Source organism: Brassica oleracea, chromosome C5 (genome assembly GCF_000695525.1).
Source record: "Brassica oleracea var. oleracea cultivar TO1000 chromosome C5, BOL, whole genome shotgun sequence".
NCBI classification, from domain to species: domain Eukaryota; kingdom Viridiplantae; phylum Streptophyta; class Magnoliopsida; order Brassicales; family Brassicaceae; genus Brassica; species Brassica oleracea.
The window spans coordinates 23,138,757-23,147,523 of NC_027752.1; the positions used below are offsets into that span (position 1 = coordinate 23,138,757).

General features: G+C 41.1%; 2 protein-coding genes across 2 annotated transcripts; both read left to right on the forward strand.

Annotated features, from left to right (window-relative positions):
• The first annotated feature begins 866 nt into the window (after window positions 1–866).
• LOC106344805 lies at window positions 867–2,723 on the forward strand. The gene is made up of 3 exons (XM_013784114.1): window positions 867–2,292; window positions 2,352–2,448; window positions 2,516–2,723. Exons 1-3 carry the CDS (start codon window positions 867–869, stop codon window positions 2,721–2,723), a joined length of 1,731 nt encoding a protein of 576 aa, XP_013639568.1.
• A 93-nt stretch (window positions 2,724–2,816) lies between these two features.
• On the forward strand, window positions 2,817–8,519 carry LOC106344806. Its single transcript, XM_013784115.1, has 7 exons — window positions 2,817–3,896; window positions 3,998–5,526; window positions 6,512–6,663; window positions 6,772–6,870; window positions 6,958–7,221; window positions 7,396–7,605; window positions 8,008–8,519. The coding sequence occupies exons 1-7, from the start codon at window positions 2,817–2,819 to the stop codon at window positions 8,517–8,519; spliced, it is 3,846 nt and encodes a 1,281-aa protein (XP_013639569.1).
• The last annotated feature ends 248 nt before the right edge of the window (window positions 8,520–8,767 follow it).

Here is an 8,767-nt window from a genome sequence, read left to right on the forward strand (position 1 = left end):
GGGGACCCGGAGAAATCAATAAATCATGTGTTCTTCGAATGTCTTCCGGCACGTAAAGTGTGGGCACTATCTAAGATTCCATTGAACCCAAACATTTTTCCTGTTGGCTCTATATTTGCTGATATGGATCATCTGTTTTGGAGAGTTAATCCAAAAATAGAGGATCATCATAGAGGATCATCAGTTTGCATGGATCCTATGGTACATCTGGAAGGGTAGGAATAATAAAGTTTTCAGTAATATTGATATTGATCCGAGGAAAACGCTTAACTTAGCAAAATTGGAATCAACACTTTAGGCTGAGGTACAGGTTGTCAATAATACAAGGTTGGTACCGGAAGCACAGATCAGAGCTACCTCAGAGACTACTGGAAGATGGTGTTTCACTGACGGTTCTTGGAAAGATAAGGATTCTTTTTCATGACAAGGCTGGTTCAGCACGCTACCGGGGTATGAGGGTTTGTTAGGGGCAAGTTTCTCACCTCTTCATGCGGAGATGGAGGTATTAATTTGGGCAATGGAATGCATGAAGAACTTAAGACAGTATCGGGTCACGTTTGCAAAGGATTGTTCTCAATTTGTGAAGATGGTTTCGGAACCAGAAGAGTAGCCAGCATTTGAAAGCTATCTGGAGGATATTAAGTTTTTGAGAATGAGCTTCACCAACTCAGAGATTGTTCATGTTCCTAGGATGTATTTAAAGATTTCAACCACTTTGTTGTACTTGCGAGCCCTTTTGTGGAAGAAGATAAGATAAGATCTAGGGTTTTTGGAGTGAAGTTCAGAAAAAGCATTCAATTCGTAGCCATAATCAGTCTGGTTCAGCATTGATTAGACTGGGTGAAAAGTGAGGAAAGGTTATTAAGATGTCGGCCGCTATGGATAGAGCCTTAATGGCTATCTCTTTGGAAGAGGAGGACGAACCGTTTGAAATGCCAGATCTACCAGGTTTCTGTTCCAATAAGAAGAACGAGCTGAGCCTGGTTGGTAGACTGTTAAACCCGGAATGTCAAAAGATGTCGACTCTCATCTGGAGAATGCACGGGAAATGGCAAAAAGAAGGAAAGTGTCGGGGAGTTGCTTTGACTCAGCAACGCTTCCAGTTCTTTTTCGATAAGGAACACGACCTGTTGGATGTACTTGAGAAAGGGGTCCATACCTTCAACGAATGGGCGTTGGCTATTGAAAGATGGGTGGAAGATCCGCCAGACGACTACTTGCAATACATTCCTCTTTGGATTCGAATAAGCAACATACCCATGAACTACTATACGGAGGAAGCCATAATGGCGCTTGGGGATCTGGTAGGGGAAGTAAAAGAAATCATCTTTGATCCGTCGAAACCCCAGACTCAACCGTATGAAAGGGTTCAGGTGAAGTTTAATGTTGCGAACCCTCTAAGGATGTCGAAGATAGTCAAGATAAAAGGAGGAAAGTCGGTAACTATACATTTCAACTACGAGCGGATTCAGAAGCGCTGCTTCACTTGCCAGAGGCTGAATCACAAGCAGAGTATTTGTCCCTTGATGGTGAAAAGGAGGAAGGAGGAAGCTTTGGCAAGACGTCATAAGATCTCTAAGGAACTGGAGTTGAAAAAAATGGTCGCAGAGGAGGATGATCCACTTTTTGGAGTGCTGAAAGAAGATCAGGTGGGAATTAACTCGGTCACGGAAAGACCGAAAATAGCAAAAGAGGTCTTGGATGAGATGAGGCAATATTTGTTAATGGCCACAGATGAAGACAAACTGAGTAGAGAAGAGAGAGTAAAGTCTTCTGTGGCTGCGGTAGAAAAAGACCATGTTTTACAATGTACGGTCCTTCGTTTGGAACCACCCCCGATTCGATCTCAAGATTTTAACAAAGGCAAAGGAATAGTGTTTACCTATGAGGCAAACAACAAAAAACCGTCTGGAAGAGATCTGTCAGAGAAGCTGATGGCTTCAGCAATTAGAGCGGGAACAGCGGGGAGGTGGAATGCCAGCACCATCTCCAGTGCAGAAAGTGATGGAGCAAACTTCTATGGTGACTTTATTGGCTCTTCTGATAGCTCAACGGTCTTTAGCACTGGTTTTTCGGAACCATGTACTTCAGCCGGGGCTAAAAAGAAAACCTATCAACGTAGGAGGCCTCCGAAATCAAGAAGAAAACCGAGACTCTTAACTGCTGTTGATAAGCAGGAAGGTGTTCTATTGGATAAATCAGCTGAGAAGAGAGTGGAAGGGTGCAAGAAGAGAAAGGTAGAGTCTGAAGTTGGGGAGCTTCTAGTCTCGGCGAAGTCTAAAAACCCCAAAGGTGATCCCAAGGGAGGGATCGCCCACTCTTTAATGAGCATTTTGAGTTGGAATTGTCAGGGATTGGGGTGTACTCAAGACCTGACAATTCAACGTCTCCGGGAGATACGTTAAAAATATTTTCCGGAGATAATGTTCTTGATGGAAACGAAGAATTGTAGAAATGTTCTGGAGGATTTGAAGGTTTGGCTGGGTTATGATAAGGTCTTCACTGTTAATCTTAGAGGTTTGAGTGGGGGCCTGGCTGTATTTTGGAAGAGTGACATCAAGTTGGAGTTTAAGTTTGCGGATAAGAACTTGATCGATATGAAAGTGCAGTTCGGAGAGTTTAACTTTTTCCAATCTTGTATTTATGGGGAGCCGTCTTCGGAAGGGAAAGAGATTGTTTGGGAAAGACTGAGCAGGATAGGAGTCGGCAGAAGTGAGAAATAGTGCTTAGTAGGGGATTTTAATGAGATTCTTAACAATGGGGAGAAGCTAGGGGGTCCTATAAGAGCGGAGTCATCTTTTAAACCATTTGGAGACATGCTGACGGCCTGTGGTATGGATGAATTGGACTCCTCGGGCATCAGGTTTACGTGGGCAGGTAGAAGATGGGATAAGTGGATCCAGTGCTGTCTGGACAGGGCTTTCGGGAATAAGGAATGGATGAGAGCGTTTCCAAATTCTCATCAAAGTTTCATGGAAAAGCGAGGTTCGGATCACAGGCCGGTTTTGGTGACGTTCCAAGCCACTCATGTGTTAAACAAGGGCCTCTTCCGGTTTGACAAAAAACTTTTGCTTCACCCTGAAGTAAAACAGAAAGTCATCGAGGCGTGGAGGGGTGCTCCACCGGGGAGTGCAAATAGATCTGTGGTGAAAAGATTAAGAGACTGTAGGGGAGCTATGAGCCAGTGGAAGAAAGGGAGGCTTTTCATCACCAGGGATAGAATCCATTTATTGGAGCAGAGACTAGAATGGTTCCAATTTAGGAACTATCCTTGCTGGCACGCCATTAGAGTGATGAAGAAGGAGCTTGGTAAGGCCTACAGGGAAGAAGAAATTCATTGGCAGCAAAGAAGTATGGAAAAATGGCTAAAATATGGAGACTGGAACTCTAAGTTTTTCCATGAATCAGTGAAAGCGAACAGAAAGAAGCGAAGACTGGTGAAGATCAGAGATGCCAATGGGGTAGAACAATGGTCGGGAGTGGCTAAAGCTCAAGTGGCGGTGGACTATTTTACCAATCTTTTCAAGTCTTCTAACCCTACGAGCTTCCAGCCATGGTTCCATGACATGAGGCCCAAAGTCACGGAAGATATGAATCGATCGCTGCTCTGCGAGATCACAGATGAGGAAATCACCGGTGCAGTTTTCATCATCAAAGCCTCTAGCGCACCTGGTCCGGATGGCATGACAGGTCTCTTCTTTCAACATTATTGGAAGGAGATTGGTCCCAAGGTCTCGATTGAAGTGAAAAAATTCTTTAGAACTGGGGTTATGCCTTCCGAGTGGAATGTTACTTACCTTTGTCTGTTGCCTAAGGTACAAGAACCTGATACCATGAGTGATCTCAGACCAATTAGCCTATGTTCGGTTCTGTATAAGGTCATTTCCAAGATCTTGGTGTGTCGACTACAACCTATCCTTCCTATGCTAGTGTCAGTCAATCAATCAGCCTTTGTTGCTGAAAATTGATAACTGATAATATTGGGATTGCTCATGAGGCGGTTCACGCTCTGAGAGTTCATCCGGAGATAATGAAGGAGTATATGGTTGTGAAGACTGACATATCAAAGGCTTATGACAAGGTGGAATGGAGTTATCTAAGGAGTTTGTTGGAAGCCTTAGGCTTTGATGTTAGATGGGTAAATCAGGGGTTTGCCTGTGTATCTTCGGTCTCTTTCGCGGTTCTCATGAACGACCAACCCTTCGGTAGGATTTTGCCGCAACGAGGTCTTCGACAGGGAGACCCCCTTTCTCCATTTTTCTTCGTCTTATGCACGGAAGGGCTCACTCATCTACTAAACAGGGCTGAAAGGCACGGGACAATTCATGGTCTGAAGTTCGTGGAGACGGGGCCTGAAGTTCACCACCTTTTATTGGCAGATGACAGTCTATTTGTGTGCAAAGCGTCATTAAGCGAAGCGGCCGCACTGAAGGAGGTTCTAATGGTTTATGGGAGTGCTACAGGCCAGACAATCAACGCTCAAAAATCAGCAATTTCCTTTGGTTCTAAACTGGATGTCGAGGCCAAGAGGGAGATCCAAGACTTGTTGGCAATCTTCAATGAAGGAGGTGAAAGTAAATACTTGGGGCTGCCAGAGTGCTTTAGTGGATCCAAAATAGAGCTGTTGAGTTACCTTAAAGGGAAGGTCCATGGCAGGCTAAATGCGTGGTACTTACGTAACCTTTTTCAGGGGGGGAAAGAAATTCTCTTAAAAACGTCGGCCTCAGCTCTGCCTGTGTATGCGATGTCTGTCTTTAAGCTCCCTAAAACCATCTGTGACAATATTTCCAGCGCGATGGCTAATTTCTGGTGGGGTTCAGATGCTCACAAGAAAAAAATACATTGGATTGCTTGGGATAAATTTTGCTTGCCTAAAGACATAGGTGGAATGGGATTCAGAGATCTGGAAGCCTTTAATCATGCTCTATTGGCGAAACAGGCTTGGAAAGTTTTTTCCTCCCCGGAATGTCTTTTAGCTCGTCTCCTCAAAAGTAGGTACTTTCCCAAGTCTACTTTTTTGGAAGCCAGGATGCTAGCGCAACAAATACAGAATGGGGTGGCGGCTACTGAGGTAGTTGGAACAGGAGTGAAACGCCGAACTAGTCAAGGTCTGGTAAGGGAAGGTTGGGTTCAGTGTAACTTTGAATTTGATTGGACTAAGAAGAGTGATGTCATGGGTGCGGCATGGATGGTGAAGAATGACAGAGGTATGGTTCTTGAGCATAGTAGGAGAGCTTTTGTGGGTGTGTTGTCCCTCAATCAAGCTAAACTCAAGGTGTGGCTGTGGGTGTTGGAAAGCATGAGAAGTTTGAGAAAGAAGAAGGTTGTCTTTGTCTCAACAGCGGAAGATATTGTTGAGGCGATTGAGAGACCTACATTGTCGCCGGCGCTCCAATATGAGGCCGAAGAGATCAAAAGTGGGTTGAAGGCTTTCGAAGCATGGGAATTAAGGATTGGAGGTCTAGAAGCGGTTAGAAGTGTATCTTTCATTGCGAAAAGTGTGCGTAGCTTAGGAATGATGCAGTCGTATGTGGCTGCAGGTCATCCTCGTTGATTGGATCATCTTTTTGCAAGTGAAAGGAACTCTTCTGCCGGCTAACTGAAGTGACGGATTTTTTTGGGTCTTGCCTTTATGGAGTTTTTTCCTTTTGGTTGCCTGCTAACTGATTTTTTGGTGATGGTGCATCCTGTTATAGATGGCCATTTGGCGTTGTTGTAAACGTTCGGAAGTTTTATAATATTTCAATTTCAGTAAAAAAAAAAAAACACTAGGTCACGTGTATTCGTCGGCGTCTTCTCAACTTCTTCTGTCGTCTTCTCAACTTCTTCTTCCCCTGCAATTTTTTTCCACCGGCTAGAATAACTCACGAAATCTCTTGTCCATGTAAGTTTCTTTTTTTTTTTTTTAATTAGTTTATATGATTATATCTATTTTAAATGTTTGTTTGATTCTCTTTTTATTGCTTTCTGTTCCAAAATTGTCTGATGATATGCTTTAAGATTGTGACTTGTGATGTTAATGTAGAATAATTTTAGACCCAGTCAATATTATTATATATGATTTTGAGTTTAGCGTGAAAAATTTATTAGCTAATATGATGAATTGTGTTTAGTTTAGTAACATGTTAAAAGTCTTAATGTAGTTGACTTTACAATAATTTACTATTTCTACTGATTTGCAGATAAATGGAGCGATATTATAACAAAACGAGTGCTTCCGATTCTAAAAATTTTTTGGATAAATTGGATAACTCTGATTATTTGGATTCTTTGCCATGGGATCCAGATGAAAGAAAAAAGATATCGCAGTATCTTCCGAATCAAAAAGACGAAGTAAGGTGGAACTATTTAACTAGAGGTCTTTGTCAACCCTATGGTCATGTTTTTCAAAAGAAGAAGTTTGGAACAGCAATGAGCCGGTTTAATCCATCTTGGTTGAGAAGTATAGTAATTGGCTAGAGTACATCGTCTCCAAAGATAAAGCATTCTGTTTGTGTTGCTATTTGTTCAGAGATGACATACCAAAACAAGGTGGAAATTATGCTTTTGTGACTGAAGGTTTTTCTTGTTGGAAAAAATCCGAGGCTTTATCTGAGCATGTAGGTGGAATTAATAGCTTTCATAATATTGTTGTTAAGAGATGTGATGATTTGATGAATCAAGGTCAGTCAATTGTGCATGCTTTTTATAAGCAAGGCGATGTGGTGAAAAATGAATATCGCATCCGGTTAAATGCTTCAGTTGATGCTTCTAGGTACTTGTTACGACAAGGATTACCTTTTCGCGGTCATGATGAAGGAAAAGATTCTGCTAATAAAGGAAACTTTGTAGAGCTCTTGAAGTATACCGGAGAACAAAATGACGCTGTAAGTAAGGTTATTTTGGAGAACGCTCCAAAAAATAATCAGATGGTTTCTCAAGTGATTCAGAAAGATATTGTACATTCTTTTGCTCAAGAAGTACTGAAATCTATCATGGAAGAAATCGATCATGGAGTGTTCGGTTTGCTGGTCAATGAGTCTGCAGATGTTTCTAACAAAGACCAAATGGCTGTTGTCTTTCGGTTTGTTGATAAAAGTGGATTAGTTAAAGAGAGATTTGTGGGAGTTACTCATGTAAAAGAAATGTCTTCTTTATCTTTGAAATCTGTAGTTGATGACTTGTTTGCAAAACATGGGTTGAGCATGAAACAGTTGAGAGGACAAGGTTATGATGGAGCAAGCAATATAAAGGGACAGTTTAATGGGCTGAGAGCATTGATTGCTAGAGAAAATAGTTCAGCCTATTATGTACATTGTTTTGCTCATCAACTTCAGCTAGTTGTGGTGGCAGTTGCGAAAAAGAGCTTTGAAGTTAGTAATTTTTTTGACATGGTTTCGACTTTGCTGAATGTGGTTGTGGCTTCTTGCAAGAGGAAAGATACACTTCTTGATATGAATCGGAAGAGGGTGGAGGAAGGGATTGACAGTGGTGACATTAACACTGGAACGGGACAAAATCAAGAGATTTCTCTTCCAAGGCCTGGAAATACTCGTTGGGGTTCTCACTATAAAACTTTGCTGCGTCGGGTTGAGTTGTTTCCTTCAGTCATTGAAATCCTTGAAAGTGTTCAAGATGAAGGCGCTGATGACTAAAAAAGATGTCAAGCATATGGTCTTCTCAAGTATTTTCACATATTCGATTGTGTGTTCTATTTGCAGTTGATGCTGTTTATTTTGGGAGTAACTGAGAATCTGTCAATGGCTTTGCAAATGAAGAATCAAGATATTTCAAATGCCATGTCACTTGTAGATTCAACTAAACGGGAGTTGCAAAAATTTCGAGAAGATGGATGAGATTTGCTAATGTGTAAAGTTTCATCATTCTGCAAAAAGAATAAAGCTACTATGCTTGTGATGGATGAAGAATTTGTGGATTTAAGGAGGCCAAGGAAAAAAACAGGTGTAACCAATCTGCATCATTACAAGGTTAATTGTTTCTACACTGTTATGGATTTGCAACTTCAAGAGCTTAATGATCGATTTACTGAGGTAAACACTGATTTGTTTATTTGCATGGCTTCTTTAAGTCCTGCTAATTCCTTCCGTGAGTTTGATAAGTCAAAGCTGTTGAGATTGGTTAAGTTCTATCCTGATGATTTTAGTTTTGGAGAGTGTCTATCTATGGAACACCAACTTGGAATCTACATTGACAATATAAGAAACGATGAACAGTTTAAGAATTTGAAGAATCTTGGAGATCTTTCTCGTCTGATGGTGGAAACAAAAAAGCACCTTGTACATCCTTTAGTTTATAGGCTCTTGAAGTTGGTTTTAACATTGCTTGTTGCTACTGCAAGTGTTGAAAGGTGCTTTTCTGCAATGAAATTAGTGAAGACAACTACACGCAACCGAATTGGAGACGAGTTTCTAAGTGATTGTTTAGTATGTTATATTGAAAAGGAGTTGTTTGAATCTGTTACAAACGAAACAGTGGTGAACCGATTTCAATCCATGAGAGAGCTTAGGATCCATTTGTAATGATTTGTACGGTTTTATGACAATGTTTTTTATATTTTATCTAGTAGTTTTTATTTCTGCCCGATACATATAGTTTCTAGATCCGCCACTGCCACCGAACGTGCCAAATATGGAATATGAGTTCTGTGTATTTAAATAAAAATACAAATCCTATAGTGAATTATTTGAAATCGTTTATTAGATTATTTGCGATTGATTACAAAAAGAAATAAGAGATGAAATTGGCTTTAAACTATAGAAGTTGTCAA